Here is a 21,659-nt window from a genome sequence, read left to right as displayed (position 1 = left end):
AAGAGAATGCAAGGAACTACAGTATGTTAATTTGAATTATGCTGTTGTTGCCAAACCAAGTAAAGACCTTTTTTGACCAACTGTTGATGTCTTTTTTAATTATTTAAGACAGTGGAGAAAGTTTACAGCAAATGTTTTTTCGAAGTTGGCTGGTATGCAAGTGCCAAAATATTTAGAAAGTTGTTCTTCAGGGAGTTCACAATAAGAGGTGTAATAGTAATTCGAACCTCTATTCCTGTTCTGATTGCAACTCACAATTTTGGATTTAGCCTCACTTACAGGATCAGGACAAATAGAGAGAGTAAATCTTCCTAATGAGGCACAAGCAGTAACAAAAAACCTGACAGAAGTTCTTATCCCTCACTACTCTATCCAAACAATGGTTCTACATTAAAACTAAACTCCGGATTAAGCAAATATTACCAAGGTCAAGAGTCATGTGTACTCTTATATCTTGGTGTGCTTTGTCTATTTCTTCCAGATCTGTGCAGTAACCCAGGGCAAAACTTTGGAATTTTTGCCCGCAAAAGAACATACAGTATTTAACAGTAATCATGTTTGACTTTCTTTCTTTCTTTGTTGCTTTAATTTACCTGAAAGCTATTTGGAGTAACATTGCAAGCACCAAGTCTATTGCTGTACACACCTCGTCTGTTAAATTGTATATGAGTAATGAATTTTTAAAAGTGACAAATCCAATAAAAATTAAAATTTTGTTAATCAACACTTTAAAAGGCTGAAAGTGAACACATTTCTATGTGAAAGAATTTGTGTTAGAACACCAAAAAGTGTAACATGAATAGAGTTGACGGTTAAACAAAAGTAGAAAACTCTTATCCTCAAACAATGACAACATCTTTTGCAAGGTTCAAGTGTGTAGCTTTGTAGAACTTTTCAAAATAAGTTTTTTTTATAAAACGTTTGAAAGTAGCTAAAAGTACACTGTTGTCTGCTACAGATACACTTTTCATAGTTGGATTTTGCTTTAGCTATGGGAAGTTTCTGATACTTTTTATACATTCTGATAGTTCAGTTGCATTAGAATGGCAAAATTCAGTTGACGTGACTTGGATCTACGGCATGAAGACCCCCCCCTACATACGTCTGTTATATACATCTACTGGTGCTCCCTCTGATCTCCATAGTCATTTTCATCATTGACAAATGGTAATCATTTGAATTCCATAGAGACATTTAAAGTGTCCCTGTCAGTTACTTAAAAATGCAGATGAACGCTCTCTGAAGAGGGTTTAGATATGCTTCAAAGCCCCAATCCAGGCAGGAAAAGATGATCCTTCAAGTAGGACCCTCCACACTACAAGAGCTAAAGTGATTGTAAAGGGTAAAGAAGTTTTTTTTTTTACCTTAATGAGAGGTAATGAGAATTCTGCATTAAGGTAGGTGCAGCTCCCCCCCCCATCCTAAATACTTACCTGAGCCAGATCTTGATCCAGCACTGTGCCAAAGAGTAGCAATGCTGCTCTCTCTCGCTTTCCCTCCTCACTGGACTCAATGGCTCCCACTGCCAGTCAATAAAATCCAGTAACAAGGTAGTGTGGGGGGGGGGGGGGGCAAGCCACACTATGTGTGTTAATAGATGCAGTTTGGGAGCTAGCAGCTTCTGAGGGGGTATTCGGAAGACAGGAGGAGCCAGGAGTGCTGGCAGGGGACCCCAGGAGGAGGATTGGGGCTGTTCTGTGCAAAACCATTACACAGAGCAGGTAAGTATGACATGTTTGTTATTTATCATTGGCCGCTCTGAACAAATGTTCTGGACATTGTTCTTACCCCCAGTTTAAAGAGGAAGTAAACCCTGATGAGTTTACTTCCTCTTTCATTCCCTGCAAAGGCAAAGCATAATGGACTACTATGCATCGCATAGTAGCCCATTATGTGTCACTTACCTGACACAGGAGCCAGAGAAGTCACCGCTGTCCCCTGTAGTCCGCCGCATCCATCTTGTTGGTGGGGTCTCGCAGCTCCGCCGCTGTCATTCGGCGAAGCCGCGATGACGTCACTCCCGCACATGCGCATGGGAGCCGACACGCGCGGCAGCTCCGTCGCTGAGAATGCCACGCTCAGTGCGCCTGCGCGCCGCTGTCTACGGCGCATGCGCCGTAGACAGCGGTGCCCGTTTTAGGCCAAATATCTCCTAAACCATATAGGTTTAGGAGATATTGCTTGGACCTACAGGTAAGCCTTAATCTAGGCTTACCTGTAGGTCAAAGTGGTTTGTAAGGGTTTACAACCACTTTAATAAATGAGCTTTTACTGTCCGATTTGCTCCATACCCAATCACATCAAATCTATAGATAGGGAAAGTGGGCTGAACAGGCAGTCAAAGCCAATTTTCGATGTCGTACAGACCATGTTCGAGGTGTCTGTTCACAAGATTGATGATGTAGCATCACCCTGTAACCCTCCTGAGTGCACAACAGTCCCGCCAAGTCCCACATGCTGCCCAGATTGCCCTGACAGCGTTGTATCCAAAACCCAATCGCTCATATCCCGGACGTGGTAGAAAAGACAGAAATTTCTGAAAGAGGAGCAGAGATGTACTTTGTAAATGGATGTTGCAGTCGTCATGATTAAAAGACGCGGCGTGACCTTCTCAGTAAACAACTAGAAGAGGGGGAAGATAGAGAGAGAGTAAATTCCCGCGAGGGGCTTTGCGAGCTGCTCCGATTCTAACAGAAGCTGACAATTTTCTCATCTCATCCAGCCCGGCCTTCTATAGGGAGCGATGCTGGCAGCTGGTCTCCTGCAAGACTTTAATCAGGAATACGGCTTCTGTGGACATGCTAATGGAGACGAGAGATTCTGTGCCGCGCACATCAGCCTCAATAAAACCAGATGACTTTTACCTCGCGCTGGCAGGAGCCCTCTGGGGAACGCAAAACCCACTTCACCAACGACGGGGACTGAACATAACTACAGACGACTTAAAGACAAACACCGGTCTAAATCATAACCTACATACAGCCTGCGATAAAGGAGCTGTCAAAACTTCTAAATATAATTGTGTTTCCTGACAAACTTTAGTGTCTATGCCCCTCTGTACATGCGTTACCATAACTGACAGTGTCTCTTAGGGGAAAACCAAAAAGCAAGAAAATCTGGTGGGCTTTGTGAAATGTGGCACCCCCAGCATCTCTGTTACACATACAGTATCACATCCGTTAAAGAAGAAGTGTGGAATAAAAAAAAAACACAAACATCTATACTTGCCTCCCTGCTGCGGCATTGGTGTGATGCTGCAGCTGTCCCCCGCTGGCTCTAACACTGAGAACTGAGCGATCACATGACCACTGATAACCCTTTTCTGAGCAGCGAGCAGTGACGGTTAGTAACCACTCTCTCCCCTGCCCCTTCAGTGCTCACTTGACAGCCGGGTGGGGGGAGTGGTTGGCTCAAACTCTCAGTGGCATGCTAAGAGGCTGAGACAACTACTGGTCAGGCATGTGGGTGAAGCCCGACATTCCAGAGCTTGGAATTTTTTTTTTATACCAGTAAAATGGCGGTGATCATTGACTTATAGTGGGACTGTGAAAGTGCAGTGGACAATCTGACACTAACTGACACTGGATGGGAACTGACTAGCTGACATTGACATCACCAGTGACACAAATACAGTGATAAGTGCTAATAATATACACTGTCACTGTATTAATGACACAGGCTGGGAAGGTGTTAACATCTTGGGGTAATCAAGGGGCTAAGTGTGTGCCTAGCAAATGTTAATGTGTGCATTATGTGTGTTGCTTTTTACTAAAAATCTCTTTGTTCCTTCAACCTACTTTGCAGAAAGAACATACAAAAAGCTTGTTCCCGCTGTACAGAGCCCTGTGTTGATTGCCAACACAGGGCTCTAGGCTGTGATTGGTCTGATGAGCAGGCCCTAACCATGAATCATTGCCCGGGACCTGCTGACAAAATCCCACTGTGTCTAATCACAGCGGGAGTCGGCGGGCAGGGGCGAGCAAATGCCACCTGTACCTGGAAAAGGCCAAAGATGATGTACCTATGTGGGCCACCTGTCCACAGTACACTGCGCTCCTTAAGTGGTTAAAAAAAGCATTCTTGGCAAATACTCTCAGTTTGGTTCATCTTGCGCCGGTCCAAGAATGTCACCTAAGGAGGCATTGCCAACTTTTATACTTGCAAATGTAGTCAGATGAAGGAACACTTCAAACAAGCTCATAAGCTTTGGTGAGGCGGCACCCACACAGCAAGGCTTCCCTCGATGGGAACCCAACAGTGGCTCAAACCATAGAAATACAGAAAAGAGTGCCAGACCAAAACTGGATAAAATTGTAACGGTTGATAAACAAAAAGTCATATAAAAACAAATGCGTTTCTGGGGCAACACCAACCCCTCGTTCATTAGAGTCCAACACACCAGATTAGGTACATGTGGCATTTTTGGCAGTGCAACGTAATGCATGTCAGTGCCATCAGCAAGGTGTGCCGAGGTACCATGCAGATTGAACAGCATCGTAGAGCACCACACACATATCACATATTACATCAACTAAACAATGTGAATTTGGCCTGAGAGGTTTTTACAGTTAGGTTCAGCTTTCACAGCTCAAAACATTACTAAGGGCTAGTTTACACTTGCTTTAAAACAAGGCTTCAGACACGCTTTGTTAGAGGTCTCTGAACACCACTCAAAGCTCCTGTCACTAAACAAAATGGTTAGCTTACAGTCCTGTTTACACCTTGCTTTTGCTTGGTGCTTCGATGAGCCTTTGGTGGGGCTTCAATGAGCCTTTGGTGGGGCTTCAATGAGGCTTCGGTGGAGGTTCAACGAGCCTTTGGTGGGGCTTTGGTGGGGCTTTGGTGAGCCTTTGGTGGGGCTTCAATGAGCCTTTGGTGGGGCTTCAATGAGGATTCAGGGGAGGTTCAACGAGCCTTTGGTGGGGCTTCGGTGAGCCTTTGGTGGGGCTTCGGTGAGCCTTCGGTGGGGCTTCGGTGAGCCTTCGGTGGGGCTTCGGTGAGCCTTCGGTGGGGCTTCGGTGAGCCTTCAAGTGAGCTTTGCCAAAGACTACTATTGAGGCTTTGAGGACGCTTTGAAGCACCACTAAAGCTACATGGGTTATAATTTTTGAAGCAAAGCTGAAACAAGGTGACAGGGGCTTTGACTGGCATTCAGAGAGCTTTAACAAAGCCTGTCCGAAGCCTTGTTTTGAAGCAAGTGTAAAATAGCCGTTAATGTGTGTTTAAGCCGAAGCAAAGTGTAAATGAGCCCTAAAAGAGATCTGGGGATGTTGCATTTAAAGCGGAAATAAATTCTCTCAAATCATCATTAAATGTTTGTATTTCTTATGACTAGTTTACATTTGCTTCAAAACAAGGCTTCGGATAGGCTTTGTTAAAGCGGTTGTATACAATTTTTTTTTTTTTACTCACCTGCAAAGGAAAAGGCATAATGAGCTAGTATGCACCGCATACTAGCTCATTATGAAATACTTACCTTAGAACGAGGCCCCGACATCTGGCCCGATCCACGCCGAGGGAGCTGACATGTTCCCTCTGTGTTTCCCCCGGGTATCGCGGCTCCGGCGCTGTGAGTGGCCGGAGCCGCGATATCGTCACTCCCGTCACAACCACTTTAAAGCTCTCTGAACGCCAGTCAAAGCTCCTGTCACTAAATAAAATGGTTAGCTTACAGTCCTGTTTACACCTTGATTTTGCTTGGTGCTTTGGTGGGCCTTTGGTGGGGCTTCGGTGAGGCTTCAAGCGAGCTTTGGCATAGACTTTTATGGAGGCTTTGAAGAAGCTTTGAAGCACAACTTCTCTCCTACTGGCCCAGGGCAGGGGAAGGAGGAGGTGGGAGCCGCCGAGCGGTGACATCAAGGACAGGTATCCGCTCCCCCACCCAAAAGGTGCCAAATTTGCCAACGGACCGGGGGGATGGGCAGGGGGAGAAAAATTAGCAGAAGTTCCACTTGTGGGTGGAACTCCGCTTTAAGTCATAATGTGCTGGTATGCATCGTATACCATCACATTATGACAGGGTTACTTGAAAATGAAGCCCTCCTGTGGTGCGCTGTCACCGCTAAGGGCGCTTCCATCTTTAGAAGTCGTTGGCATCTGCGGCTGCATCTAATGTAAATATCTCCTAAACAGTGCATGTTTAGGAGATATTAACTGTACCTATAGCTAAGCTTTATTATAGACTTACCTATAGGTAAAAATCGTACATTGGAGTTTATTCCGACTTCAAGATGGCTGCAGCTAGAAATAATAGGGGGGTATTGTTCAAGGTGATTTCTCAACAAAATAAAGCATTGAGACATGGATAGATAGGTGAGTTTACTTGAAACATTAAAAATAAGTTAAATAGCATTTTCAGTTTGTGGCGCCCTCATAAAGTTTAGTTCTACCTTAAGGGGAAAAAAAAACAGGATTCTGGAGATGTTGCCATTTATAGTGTATCTATTGGATAGAGCAAAAAAGAAAAGAGCATTGAGAAGGCTTACAGTAAATATTCAATCTTGCTCTTCTATTTCTGAAGGTATCATCAGGTAGATCCCCAAAAATGTCAGGTTTTTCCAAGCTACAGGTTGAAGGTACAGATTGCACTCGATCCACAAGCCCTTCCTTCAATAAACTTTTGGACCTACTTGTACCTCCAACTTGGCCCACTGAGCATGTACCACATTTTTCGCACCTGCCTCTAGGGCCGAGCCTTTTGACTAGGACCAGAGGAATTTTTTTATTCCTGGCCGGAGGGCCGGCCATTGTATTGCACAATGGTCACTTTTCACTCTCTCCCACTCCTTCTCCCCCACTTTCTTTTATTTATTCCCCCGTTTTTGTCACCTTATTGTATTTTTTTGTTTGATGTGTTACACGTTTTGTCACAGTGTGATGAGTAGGGTGTGGGTCCTCGGGCCAACCCTGAAAGTCTTGGAGGGGGCGGACATGGCCTTTTGGCTTGGTTCGCCTTCTCTCATGGGGTCTCCCTTCGGGGGAGCCCCACCGAGTACTTGGGCGGGTCTGTTTCGGCAGACCCTCCAGAGGAATGGGGACTGTCTGGTTTCGGTGAGATAGTCCCATGTGAGTACCTCACTCCTCGTCTGGAGCCTAACGCCCCGGGGGATCAGGGTAAGGTCCTTCCTCGTGGAGGACAGTGTAACACCCGTTGCACGTTTTGTGTTTCACTCTTTATGTGTGTGCACTTTTTTTGGCACCGGGTGGAGCTTTTTGGGTGCGTTTCACACTCCACTGGCTTTTCAAAAAAAAAAAAAAAGTTGAACATTTTCGGTGTGCGGCCCATTATTTGGGAGGATTATAGCGGAACAAGAGCAGACTCCAGGCCCTTGTCACCCAGCTGATTGGAAGAAACCGAGGAGGATACAAACTGGCCTGTTAGTGGTGAAAGAGTGTTGGGTTTGTCTACCAGTTTCATTATTACCATATAATCAAAAGGGCACTCTCACATCAATGAGATACCGTGCATATTACAAGAGACTGCCAGTTTACAGAGAAACTGCCTTTACTTCCTTAACCCAAAGGCGTCAGGTCCAAAGGCAGCCAAAGCAACTAACATTTTTGAAAGGGAGGTCAACAATGTCAGCCTTTTTGTAATGTCTCTCATTCATCTCCCGAGTTGGCACCTGCCTCTAATTGCAGTGCATACAGCGCCACAAGATGTCAATACCGCACCACCACCATACAAGCCGGGCAGATTTAAGCAGCGCCTGTACACAAAGCACAGAATTACGTTTGCTGATTTTCAATGCACTATTTCAGAGCTGCAATTACTGTTTAAAGTGCAGCTAACAGGCACAAAAAATAAAATATCTTCCTACCCCCTAAAAGCAAATAGATAACCCCCTGGATTGTATTCTTATAACTAAGCAATCTTTTATCTTTTGTTCTGCTCGAAAACAGCCTAGTCCTACAGTAATTGCTAGAACGGGAATTACTAACAAGCAAAGGCAGAGAAAAGATTATTCCTGTATGGTTCACTTATAAACCTACTTTTTTTTTTTTATCTCTAACTGATCCCCCCCCCCCCCCTTTGTTACTGGACTGTTTGAGTGAAGAAAAACACGCAGTTTTGGTCTACACCGGCATGCTTCAGAAAGGTCACTGAAAGAAAATGCTATTACATTCAGTCAATTTCACATGAAAAAAAAAAAGAACACCAACAGATAAAGTGACTACTCCGACGGAGACACACTGAATTGATCTGTGTGTGTATCACATACAAACCACATGAGAGGCCTAGAGGGACAGTTCATGAAACGCGCCAGTAGAGCGGAACAGGTCAGATTGACCTCTCTGTCAGAGGAGCCACGCACCAAACCTGTGCAGGTCTTCATATGGGAACAGTGCCCGCAGCCTAATCAAACAGCATTTTTTGAAGCTTGTCCACAGATGAGGAAGATACCAACTACCATTATTTAGCCTTGTGTAGAAAAATGCTTGATAGAAGAACTGTCTAAGGCAAGAAATACACAGGTTGCGGAAAACAAAATTCACTCAATTCCCCCATTAACGCAATGTGGATAGTTTCACAGTTAGTAAGGTTGAATAAAGACACCAGTCCATCCAGTTGAACCTGAGTGAGGTGTCTACAATAGTCCCTATCCCTGTACATTGCACACTCACATCGATCCCTACCCTCAATGAGCCCACAATCCAAGGTCCCCATTCATATACTGGGGCCAATTTTGGACAGAAGCCAATTAACCTACCTGCATGTCTTTGTATTTCAGGAGGAAACCGGAGTACCCGGAGGAAACCCACGCAGGCACAGGGAGAACATGCAAACTCCAGGCAGGTAATGTCGTGGTTGGGATTCCAACCAGCGACCCTTCTTGACTGCTAGACGAGAGTGCTAAACACTACACCACTGTGCCACCCACAAATGGGTCTGGGAATCCCTCCTGCCGAGCCATTGGTATTTTCCTGGCGGGGGCTGGGGGAAACCCTCCCTGCTGGGAGAAGACAGTGATTATTGCTAGCGGCTGTAGCAGCTTCCCGTGATAACTGCAGGTAAAACCTGGCATGCTGGTTGTACCCAAGTTGATCGATCAATCAGCTTGGTACACGCAGCCTGCCCATACAAGGTTTGAATCGTGTATGGCCTGCCTAATGCCTAGTGCACACGATGAGATTATCGGACGAAATGATTGCTCGTTTTTTTTGCTTTTGCATGTTAATCTCATATCAAAAATGAAGAGGTTACTAAAGTTACAAAAATTCTCGTATGACAGAATTTAAATTTGTTGTAGTGTATTTATAAATGACAACTGTACTGAATAAACCAAAATCATATGATATGGTATCGTAAAAGAACATTTTTTGTGCTTGTCCCATCGGATAACTTTGCATGAACGGTCGTGATCGGCTCTCGAAAGCTGTGTACTAGCAATCAGATTATACTACGATCGCTTCAAAAGCTGTATTTTTCGTATGATTTTCTAATTGTGTCTGCAGGCCTTAAAAGGAGTTGTAAACCCTCTGGGTTTTTCATTCTATGCATTAAGTTGAAAAACCTTTTTTTCGCCCTTTTTCTTACCCGATTGTCTCAGTGACGGGGACAAGCACTTAGGAGCAAGGCTGCACGAGTGCCCCCATGGAATACGGCTCTCTGTGGGGACACTCGAGAAGAGGAGGAGCGGGGCCGCTCTGTGAAAAACCCTTGCACAGGGGAGGGAAGTATAACATGTTTGTTATTTAAAAAAAAAAAACAAGCTTTACCATGACATTAACCACTTAAGGACCGCCGTATTGCCAATGTACGTCAGCACAATCACGTACATCTACGTGATTGCCTTCCAGCGGGTGGGGGGTCCGATCGGACCCCCTCCCGCTGGTTACGGCGGTCCGATTCGGTCCAGGAGCGCTCCGTGATGAGGGGATGGCCGTTGGTTTTCGGCCACCCCCTCTGGATCGCTCCTGGCCAATGAGAAGCTTCCTCCCCTGTGTATTGTTTACACAGGAAGGAGGAAGTGATGTCATTCTCCTCGGGGCGGTCTTTTTGACCGGACTACGAGGAGAAGACAGAAAGTAAGTGTGCACCAACACTACACTGACATGTAGGTACACACAGGCACACAAACCCCCCCCGATCCCCCCCTCCCCCCCCAGTCACAGTGTCACTGATTGCATTGATCATTTCTTTACTGATCAATGCATTCAGTGTCAGTTGTGACAGTAAAAACTGTCAGGACAGTTAGTGTTAGGTCCAGGGTAGCCCCCTATCACCCCCCAATAAAGATTTAACCCCCTGATTGCCCCTAGAGTTAACCCTTTCACCCCCTTTTGCCAGTGTCACTAAGCGATCATTTTTCTGATCGCTGCATGTGTCGCTAGGTAGCTAGTTATTTTTTTAGGTTCACCGCCAGGTTTTTATATCGCTAGGTACCCCGATATACTACCCAATAATGGTTTTAACCCCCTGATTGCCGCTAGTTAACCCTTTCACCCCCTTTTGCCAGTGTCACTAAGCGATCGTTTTTCTGATCGCTGCATTAGTGTCGCTACAGTCGCTAGGTAGCTAGTTATTTTTTTAGGTTCACCGCCAGGTTTTTATAGCGCTAGGTACCCCGATATACTACCCAATAATGGTTTTAACCCCCTGATTTCCGCTAGTTAACCCTTTCACCCCCTTTTGCCAGTGTCACTAAGCGATAATTTTTCTGAACGCTGCATCAGTGTCGCTAGGTAGCTAGTTATTTTTTTAGGTTCACCGCCAGGTTTTTATAGCGCTAGGTACCCCTATATACTACCCAATAATGGTTTTAACCCCCTGATTGCTGCTAGTTAACCCTTTCACCCCCTTTCACCAGCGATCACAGTATAAGTGTCACTGGTGACGCTGGTTAGCCAGTTAGTTATTTAGGTTCCCCGTCAGGTTTTTATATAGCGCCAGGGACCCCCATATACTACCTAATAAAAATTTGAACCCCCTGATTGCTCCTAGTTAACCCTTTCACCACTGATCACCGTATAAGTGTTACGGGTGACTCTGGTTAGTTTGTTTTTTATAGCATCAGGGCACCCACCATTTATTACCCAATAAAGGTTTAACCCCCTGATCACCCGGCGGGTGATATCAATTAGGTTTTAGGGTCAGGGTCTGCGTCGCCCCAGGCAGCGCTAGGTTAGTGCCAGTACCGCTAACACCCACACACAAAGCATACACCTCCCGTAGTGGTATAGAATCTGAACAGATCAATATCTGATCTGATCAGATCTATACTAGCGTCCCCAGCAGTTTAGGGTTCCAAAAAAACGCATTGTTAGCGGGATCAGCCCAAATACCTGCTGGCACCTGCGTTTTGCCCCTCTGCCCAGCCCACCCAAGTGCAGTATCGATCGATCACTGTCACTTACAAAACACTAAACACATAACTGCAGCGATCGCAGAGTCAGGCCTGATCCCTGCCATCGCTAACAGGTTTTTTGGTAGCATTTTATATTCAAATCCGGAAGGCAGTGCTTGGTTTTCGGGGTCCCGTACGTGGCTAGGCTCCCAAAAAGTCCCCCACATGTGGTATCCCCGTACTCGGGAGAAGCAGCAGAATTTATTTTGGGGTGTAATTTGACTTCTGCCCATAGCATGTGTGAGCAATATATCATTTAGTGACAACTTGGTGCAAAAAAAAAAAAGTTTGTAATATTCCCGCAACTTGTGGCAAAATATAAAATATTCCATGGACTCAACATGCCTCTCAGTAAATAGCTTGGGGTGTCTACTTTCCAAAATGGGGTCATTTTGGGGGGTTTTGTGCTATTTTGGCATTTTATGGCCTTCGAAACTGTGATAGGTAGTGAGGAGTTAAATCAAAAATTTGCACCCTTAGAAATCCTGAAGGTGGTGATTGGTTTTCGGGGTGCCGTGCGCGACTAGACTCCCAAAAAGTCCCACACATGTGGTATCCCCATACTCGGGAGAAGTAGCGGAATATATTTTGGGGTGCAATTCCACATATAACCATGGCATGTGTGAGCAATATATCATTTAGTGACAACTTTTTGTAAAAAAAATTTTTTTTTTTTTTTTTTGTCATTATTCAATCCCTTAGGACAAAAAAAATAAATATTCAATGGGCTCAACATACCCATCAGCAGTTTCCTTGGGGTGTCTACTTTCCAAAATGGGGTCATTTGGGGGGGATTTGTACTGCCCTGCCATTTTAGCACCTCAAGAAATGAGATCGGCAGTCATAAATTAAAAGCTGTGTAAATTCCAGAAAATGTACTCTAGTTTGTAGACGCTATAACTTTTGCGCAAACCAAAAAATATACGCTTATTGACATTTTTTTTACTAAAGACATGTGGCTGAATAAATTTTGCCCTCAATGTATGACTAAAATTTAGTTTATTCGATTTTTCTTATAACAAAAAGAAGAAAATATCTTTTTTTTTCAAAATTTTCGCTCTTTTTCCATTTATATCGCAAAAAAAAAAAATCGCAGAGGCAATCAAATACCATCAAAAGAAAGCTCTATTTGTGGGAAGAAAAGGACGGAAATTTCGTTTGGGTGCAATATTGCATGACCGCGCAATTACCAGTTAAAGCAGCGCAGTGCGAAATTGCAAAAAGACCTCTGGTCCTTAAGGTATTTATTGGTCCGGAGCTGAAGTGGTTAAAGGTGTTGTAAACTTTGTTTTTTATTTTCTAAGACCCCTTTCTCACCACACCGCCGATAGCGTGGGCAGTAAAACGCAGAGAAAGGGTTAAAACCGCCGGCAATACACCGCAATAGCGGCGTTTTGCCGGCGGTATTATAGCGCTGCCCCATTGATTTCAATGGGGAGCAGCGGTGGAGGAGTGGTAAACACACCGCTCCTTCACCGCTCCAAAGAAGCTGCTGGCAGGACTTTTCCCTGACGTCCTGCCAGCGCACCGCTGTAGTGCGAAAGCCCTCGGGCTTTCACACTACATACAATGGTGCAGCTTTTTTAGGGCAGATTGCAGGCGCTATTTCTAACGCTATAGCGCCTGCAAAACGTCCTGGTGTGAAAGGGGTGTAAGTAGTTTCCTTTAAGCTAGTGCATTGTTGGTTCACTTACCTTTTCCTTCGATTTTCCCTAAATGTTTTTGGTCTTTGTCTGAATTTCTCACTTCCTGTTTCTCCTCAGTAAACTTCACACCATCATCCGAGCGGTGTTTAGTCAGCCAGAACAGCTTACTGAACAGCTTACTGAACAGCTTACTGAGTAGGAACAGGAAGTGAGAAATTCAGACAAAGAAAAAAAAATTTAGAAGAGAAATCGAAGGAAAAGGTAAGTGAACCAACAATGCACTAGCTTAAAGGAACCTATTTAGAAAATAAAAAACAAACCTTTACAACCCCTTTAAGTTATCCATATCGTTCAGATTAATTCCATCACTCTCCAAACTGGTAGAAGCACAAAACTGGTTTAACCACCTCAATACCGGGCACTTAACCCCCTTCCTGCCCAGGCCATTTTTCAGCTTTCAGCGCTGTCACACTCTGAATGACAATTGCCCGGTCATGCTACACTGTAACCATGTGACATTTTTTATAATTTTATTCACACAAATAGAGCTTTCTTTTGGTGGTATTTAATCACTCCTGAGTTTTTAAATTTTTTCTAAAAGAAAACAAAACAAAAAAACATTAAAAAAAAAAAAGTGTTTCTTAGTTTCTGTCAGTAAATTTTGTAAATAAGATGAGGAGGCACGAATATGCCACACTTATGAGCACTGATGAGCACTGATAGGCAGCACTGATGGGTTATTTCAGAGTACTGTTGAATGATTTTTATTTCCATTTTGTCTGATTTTAACGACATAATTTTCATCTAACAGTTGTTTTTTAATTGAATTGTGCATCTAATAAACAAACTATATATTATTTTTTTTAAATTCTTTATTTAGTATTTTTTTTCCATACAAAAAATATAAAACATAGTATACAAAGAAAAGCATCCTACCCCTCCCCCCTCCTATAGCCCTACTGCCTTGTTATATTTCTTCGTTAATTTGAACAATTTCCATTGTTCCCATTTCTTTCTGAATTTCTTTTTTCCACTCTCCTCGTCCTCTTCCCGTCCCTCCATTCTATACATATCCTCTACTTTTTCTATCCATTCCCTCAGTTTTGGGGCTTCCACCTGTCTCCAATTTTTTGGAATCAAGCTCTTTGTCGCATTTATTAAATGTCCTATGAGGGCCTCTTTATACTTTTGGGTTGGGGTGTCTGTACCGTGGAAGAGACATGTCCAAGGGTTTTCTAGTACCTGAGTTCCTGTTAATGTTTTTATCAGAGCTAATATTTCCCTCCAGAACTTTCTAACTTTTGGGCATTCCCACCAAATGTGTGCCGCGCTCCCTTGTTGTCCACACCCTCTCCAACACGTCCCGGATTGATCTTCTTGATATCTCGTCATCATATCTGGTGTCCTATACCACCTAACAAGGCTTTTATACTTTAATTCTTTTGTGTTAAGATTTTTAGATGTCCCCTGTGTTAAGTGCAAAATTTTTTCTATATTCTGTTTCTCCCCTCGTGGTCCTATTTCTTCTTCCCATTTTTTTTATATAGGTAGATACCTCCATCTCATCCATTCCTCCCAGCATCTTATATATCTGTGAGATGTTTACCCTTATTATTTTCCCTTCGCACATCCGCTCTAGAACATTAAGGTGGGATATGTATAAGTCCCTGTACACACGGTCGGAGATTTCACCATCCAAATCCGTCGGATTTTGTCCGTTGGATCTTGTCCGAAACTGTTGCATACACACGGCCGGACTAAGTTGTCAAAAAATCCGATCTTTCAGAACGTGATGACGTTATTTCGTTACGATGGGACTACATTCAGGCTAGTAGCCAATAGCTTTGATGTAGGAATTTGATCTGAGCATGCGTGGCCCTTTGTCCGATCAAAATTCTCTACACATGATAGGAGTATGTCCGATCTAACCAGTTGGTCGGGAAATATTTCCAACAAATTGGAAAATTGGGTCCGACGGATATTCCGATGGAATTAGTCCGATGCATACCACACACAGTCGGATTATCCGACAACACGGTCCGATAGGACACATTCCGACGGATTCTCCGACCGTGAGTACAAGGCTTTAGACTGTCAGCTGCCAACTTCTGGAAAAAGTAGATAAAATTAAAACAACAAATGCAGCGCTCGATGGGACCAGTACCAAAAGAACTTTAGCAATAATAATGCTCAATATAATAAACAAACTATATTGAGCATTATTAGTTCTTTTGGTACTGGTCCCATCGAGCGCTGCATTTGTTGTTTTAATTTTGTCTACTTTTTCCAGAAGTTGGCAGCTGAAAATAATCCTACCTGCATGCTGACAGTCTTCTGTAGAATGTAAACTTAACTACTCATGTGCAGCTCAGCTTACATTTTAGCGCAATGCCTATGTACCATGATGGCTGCACTCCTGCGCTTGCCTGGGAGTGACATCCTCCCATACCAGCCAATCCAGATGACGAAAGAAGAGCACCAGAAAGAAGCCAGAGAGGCGATGCAGGCACCGACGAGGGACCTCCCGTGCATCGGACTGCTGACGCAGAGATAAGTGCTGTGGACTTTAGTTCTGCTTAACAAACACAAGAGGAGCAAGCAAGTTTATGGGGTTTTTTTTTTTCAGACAGACAGCAGCCTATTTATAAAAAGGCAAATTATCCCTATTTACTATCTTTACGATGGTATTTGACGGCTGTATTTATGGGTACTTTGAATGCAGCTGGTTAGCAAATAATCAATAAATGTGATTGGGAAAGAGCAAGTAAGTAGTATATAATTAAAGCAAAAGTGTCAAAACATTTTTTTTTTCTTTATATTGTTTCTCTTTTGTTTCAGTTAAAGTGCATGTGTGACCAGAGTCTCAGTTATACATAATTATATATAATGAGTAATGATAGGACTTTGTAAAATACAATTATGAAATTACACAGGCAGTTTTTTTTCTTGTGCACTGTAACAAAGCACTGTATTGGAAACAGTGTATGCGTGTATAATAAATTGATATATATATATATATATATATATATATATATATACAGTAGGGAAAAATAATTATTTGATCCCCCGTAGATTTTGTAAGTTTGTCCGCTTGCAAAGAAATTAAGGGTCTATAATTTTTACCATAGGTAAAAAAAAAAACACATGATACAAATGTTCTAAATGGCGTTGCAGTTCAGTGAGTAAAATAAGTATTTGATCCCCAAAGCCCCTCGGGGCTTTCACACTGGAGAGACAGCAGCGGCTGTTTCAGGTCGATTTGCAGGCGCCTGCAAAACGAACCAGTGTGAAAGAGGTCTAAGGATTCTTGGCTGTTGCTTGGCAACTCGAAGTTTAAACTCCCTCCATAAATTTTCTATAGGATTAGGGTCTGGAGGCTGGCTAGGCCACTCCATGACCTTAATGTGCTTCTTCTTGAGCCACTCCTTTGTTGCCTTGGTGTTATGTTTTGGGTCATTGTCATGCTGGAAGACATATCCATGACTTCTCTTCAGTGTTCTGGCTGAGGGAAGAAGGTTCTCATCCAAGATTTTACAATAGATGGCTCCATCCATTGGCCCCTCAATGTGGCAAAGCAGGCCAGTACCTGTAGCAGATAAACAGCCCCAAATATATTATTTCCACCTCCATGCTTAACTGTAGGGATGGTGTTCTTAGGGTCATAGTCAGCATTTTTCTTCCTCCAAACACGGTGAGTCGCGCTCCCTCAAGAAGGCAAGCACTGGAGAGTGCCGAACTGGCCAACAATCTATATCCCATAGAGCACCCATGGAGAGATCTCAAAACAGCAGTTGGGTAAAAGAACCCTTCCAATCTGAGAGACCTGGAGCAGTTGGCGAAAGAAGAGTGGTTCAAAATTCCAGTAGAGAGGTGTAAGAAACTCACTGATGGTTACAGGAAGTGACTTCAGTTATTTTTTCAAAGGGGTGAGCTACCAAATATTAACTTGAAGGTGCCAATAATTTTGTCCAGTCCATTTTTGGAGACCTTTGCAGTAATACCATGTGACATAAAAAAATTTAAATGACCACTATTTTATTCTCTAGGGGTGTCTAACCTTTTGACCTTCCTGGGCCCCACATAAAACACAGTAACAATAAGGAAATCTGATGAGCAGAAAAAGGTGGGGCCGATCACAAGTTAATGATCACTCATTGTAAAAATATTTTTTATTATAAAAGTAAAAGAGGGCGAAACAAAACAAGTGCAATATTTGATATTTGTTTTTGATAAACGAACGCATCAGTATCTAGTTTCATGTATGCAGTAGCAATTCTCAATGAATTCTCAAGGTGCTCGGGTATTTTGGTTCCAATTTTGCCCTTCATGTGCTCCATGCTTGAAAACAGTTGCCCACAAATATATTCCAATTAAAGTTACAGTGATCTTGCGCATCAACCTAGCAATCCAAAATAGAAGACTATTAAATTATTGCAATAATGTGAAAAAACTTTCAATAAATGTTCATAAAAGTAGTGACATAGTTCAATTAAATAAGTGAAAAAAAGTCCATCAGTAAAGATAATCCGGTAGTTACTGATGTACTTTTTTTGCACTTATTTAATTGAACTATGTCACTACTTTTATGAACATTTATTGAAAGTTCTTATCACATTATTGCAATCATTTAATAATCTTCTATTTTGGATTGCTAGGTTATGCGCAAGATCACTGTAACTTTAATTGATTTTTATTGGTGTAGTTGTGAACACTATTAGGTTTTTGCGGCAATTCCACTTTAGTATTTTTATTTATTCTAGTTCACTATTAGTAGCGCAGAGGACCACTATAAACAATGCGCTCACAAATATAGGCGCCACCAAAAACTGATGACATGAATAAGGCGGTGATTGTGAGAATGTGGGAGATTTTTCTTTGGGAAAATAAAACTTATAAAAGTCCAGTAAAGAGACATGGTTAATTTTTTCTCCAGCCACATTTGTTTTGCTAAAAAATCTAAATTTCTAAGTTTACAATTTTGTGCTGGGCAACATTCATAGCTGTCTGGGGCTGCAGGTTGGACACCCCTGCTCTAGGGTGTCTGCTTTCAGAACATATATAATGTTTTGGGGGTTTTATGTCATCTTTTGGCCTAAAATTATTATTTTTAAAGTGGTTGTAAACCCTTACAGACCACTTTTTGCTACAGGTAAGCCTATAATAAGGTTTACCTGTAGCTACCCAGGAGATCTCCTAAACATGGGATAGGCAATTAGCGGACCTCCAGCTGTTGCAAAACTACAAGTCCCATCATGCCTCTGCCTCTGGGTGTCATGCTTGAGGCTGTCAGAGTCTTGCTATGCGTCATGGGACCTGTAGTTCTGCAACTGCTGGAGGTCCAGTAATTGCATATCCCTGTCCTAAACCATCACGGTTTAGGAGATATCCCCTGCATTTGCATGTGCCAACGTCATGGGCACATGCACACTGAAGCAATGGCACGTACGTGCCGTTTGCTTCAGTGAGTGTGCCGTTACCGGGAGTGATATCGCATCCATTTCTATGCCGCCTCAGTTCCCGGGGAGGGATTTTGCCCATGGCCCGCCCTACGCCCACTGCTGCACACTGCACTTTCCGTCCGGATTGGTGAGTCTGCCCTGGCTAACCATTCACATGCATTAAATCCCCATTAATTTATCTTTATCTATATGGTTAGTATATTATACATTTTTTACTTTATTCCATAGGAACTTTTTGGTCGCATCAGCTCCCGATGAGTGGGGATACACCCACGAAACGCGTCGAGCTTTTGAAATGATGTCCCAGTTATACTCTATACGGAACTATATTTATTTTACTATGAACTGACCTTTTTAACTATATACAAAAAATGTATTTTTGTTTTACATCTAGTGGATGCATATCTACCATGTGGGTGTACTGATGTCGGGTTTGCTGTCATAGGCACTACCATGCCACACTACCCAATTAATTAATTTATTATTATTATGTGCTGCTACATGTGAATACTATATATCATGTTTCTACTGCATTGACGTCTATATACTCTATGAATTTGATCTTTATCTCTTATGATCTGTTACTGAACAATCAATAAATTTCTAAATATGGTTAAAACCTACCTCCACTATCCAGGTGCTTCATTTTAAAGTCCCAAACTTCCTTTTATACGTACCGATTACCGGGATGGAGGCACTTAATTGTGCTTCATTTAAAGTCCCAAAAATTCCCCCCTTTTTGCTTACCGGGAGTGACGTCATCGTGGCTCTGGCCAATAACAGCGCCGGAGCCGCGATACCCAGAAGTAACCCCCAGGAGTGATGCTGCTGGCCGGTGCGGTGTACGGCACCACAGCGAGGGCTTCGATCTCAGGTGAGTATTACATAATGAGATAGTATGCTATGCATACTAGCTCATTATGCCTTTGTCTTGCAGGTGTTATTTTTTTTTTTTTTTTTTCCAAAGTGGGTTTACAACCACTTTAAATGTGTGCAAAAAAAAAAAAAAATGCATAAAGGGCATGCCAAAGGGTTAATCTATGAATTTTTAGAATGCAACAGAAATCTACGTATGCGGGATAAAATATGTCACAAACATTACCTTCTGTGCCTCTCTCACACAGCTCTGATACTCCTTGGCCAGGTCACTACAGTTGAGCAGCTCCTGCTGGTTTTCCGAGTAACATTTCAGAATGTTGGACTGGAGGTTCTGGCACACCGGGTCATAACTTCTCTTCCTGCCAAGAAGAGTACACGAGGTCACAACCAGTACAAATATAATCACACATCGCTGTACACAGCAACAGCAAACAACAGCCGCTCGTTATTTCAGCACCATGGTCAGCGGATCCTACTAACAGGCTGCTGAACCACCTTGCTTATGTCCTAACAACCAGTTCCAGGAACTTACCAAAAAAAAGAAATGAAGAGTCTTGTTTATAAAGAGTCAATATTGATTTTTTTTCAGATTTTTAAAAATCTACCTCTCCTTGTATTCATTCTAAAAAAAAAAAAAAAAAAAAAATTGTTCAGGCTGTTTATTTTTCTGGGTATTCTGACGCTTTTCACCACCAGTTATCACAATGACATCCATTTTCTTAATGGATTTTGCTTTTTTTTTTTTATCTATATATATATATATATAGAGATGGAAAGAACTTTTCACCTGTTTCTGCAGAGATTTGGCCACTTTACTTTTTCCTTTATGTTGCCCATGCGAGGCATAATCCATTATTTTCAACGGCGAGATGCTGAAGAAGGGACTATTATTCAACAAAAACACTTTTTTTTTTTTAAGCGCTTGCCGACCTGCCGCAGTACATATGGGGTCGGCTCCTACAGGCACAAGCTGCCTGTTTCTGGGTTTCTCGGGCATGCCCGTGCCCCCCCCGGCCACCTACTTCCCCTGTGATTTGATACACCGGAAGGGAGTTTGTCAGCAGATCCCCTGGCCAATTATTCATGGCCGGGACCTGCTGATCGGCTGTGTCAAATCATAGCTCAGAGCCCTGTGTTGACAATCAACACAGGGCTCTGTACAGAGCGAACGATCGCTTTGTTTCTTTTCTTTTCCTTCTTTTCCTCCAAAGCAGGGAAAAAAAATCAAATCGATCTGTAGTAAAAAGCACATATTACACATTGTTAGGCACACAGTAAATCCCTTGACTGCCCCTAGATGTTAAAGTGGTGTTGCCACCAAAAAATTAAAAGCTGCTTAAAATTCGTAAAAAAAAAAAAAAAAAAAGAATTGACAAAAAAAAAAATTTTTTTACTCACCTCTAAATACCGGTTGCTAGGGGGTCCCTCGTAGTCTGCCTTCTTCATTGCCCGGGCTGGTGACATCACTTCCCCGCGCGCCGCACATTCACCTGGGACCTGTCACGTGTCCCAGGTGCCTGTACAGCGTATCACGGCGCCCTGCCACAGCCGGGTGCCCACAGTATGCATGATGGTGCCGCGAGCGGAGCAGGGAACGAGGGGGGGCTTAGTTCCCACGCATCGCTGGACCCTGGGGCAGGTAAGTGTCCGATTATTAAAAGCCAGCATCTGCAGTATTTGTAGCTGCTGACTTTTAATTTTTTTTAGGGGGTACCCCACGTTAACCCCTTCCCAGTCAGTGTCATTAGTACAGTGACAGTACTGTGTTATCACTGAATTAATGTCACTGGAGATGTCGGTGGCAGTTCCCTTCCAGCGTCAGTTAGTGTCAGATTGCCCACCGCACTATCACAGTCAACGTCATATCATCTATAAATTGCTGATTGCCGCCATTACTAGTAAAAAAAAAAAAGAATTCCAGTATATATACACCATAGTTTATAGATACTATACCTTTCACGTAAGCCAATTATTATAATCTTATTGGGATTTTCTTTTTACCAAAAAAAAAGCAGAATACATTTTGGCCTAAATTTATTAAGATTTTATTTTTATTTTTTATTCATTGGATATGTTTTATAGCAGAAAATAAAAAAAAAAGTTTTTTCCCTATATGTTTGGTCTTTTTTTTTTGTTTATATATATAAAAAAAAGAAAAAAGAAAAAACCCAGTGGTGATCAAATATCACCAAAAGAAAGCTTTATTAATGTGAAAAAAATGAGATATAAAATTTCTTTGGGTACAGCACTGCATGGCCGTGCAATAACCAGTTAAAGAGGAGGTCCACCGTTTTTTTTTTCTAAAGTCAGCAACTACAAACACTGTA

General features: G+C 42.7%; 1 protein-coding gene across 6 annotated transcripts in view; it reads right to left on the bottom strand.

Annotated features, from left to right (window-relative positions):
- CHCHD6 (coiled-coil-helix-coiled-coil-helix domain containing 6) overlaps positions 1-21,659 on the bottom strand; it is a 471,528-nt gene that overhangs the window by 109,056 nt on the left and 340,813 nt on the right. For all 6 annotated transcript variants that reach the window (XM_077451735.1, XM_077451736.1, XM_077451740.1 and 3 more), the window contains one exon: positions 19,556-19,691. In XM_077451735.1, the coding sequence (XP_077307861.1) occupies positions 19,556-19,691 (136 nt within the window). The remainder of the gene's footprint in view (positions 1-19,555; positions 19,692-21,659) is intronic.

This window comes from Lithobates pipiens, unplaced genomic scaffold (genome assembly GCF_037356315.1).
Source record: "Lithobates pipiens isolate NorthernLeopardFrog02 unplaced genomic scaffold, aLitPip1_a1.2 Scaffold_23, whole genome shotgun sequence".
Taxonomy (NCBI): domain Eukaryota; kingdom Metazoa; phylum Chordata; class Amphibia; order Anura; family Ranidae; genus Lithobates; species Lithobates pipiens.
This window is presented reverse-complemented; position numbering and strand designations above follow the sequence as displayed.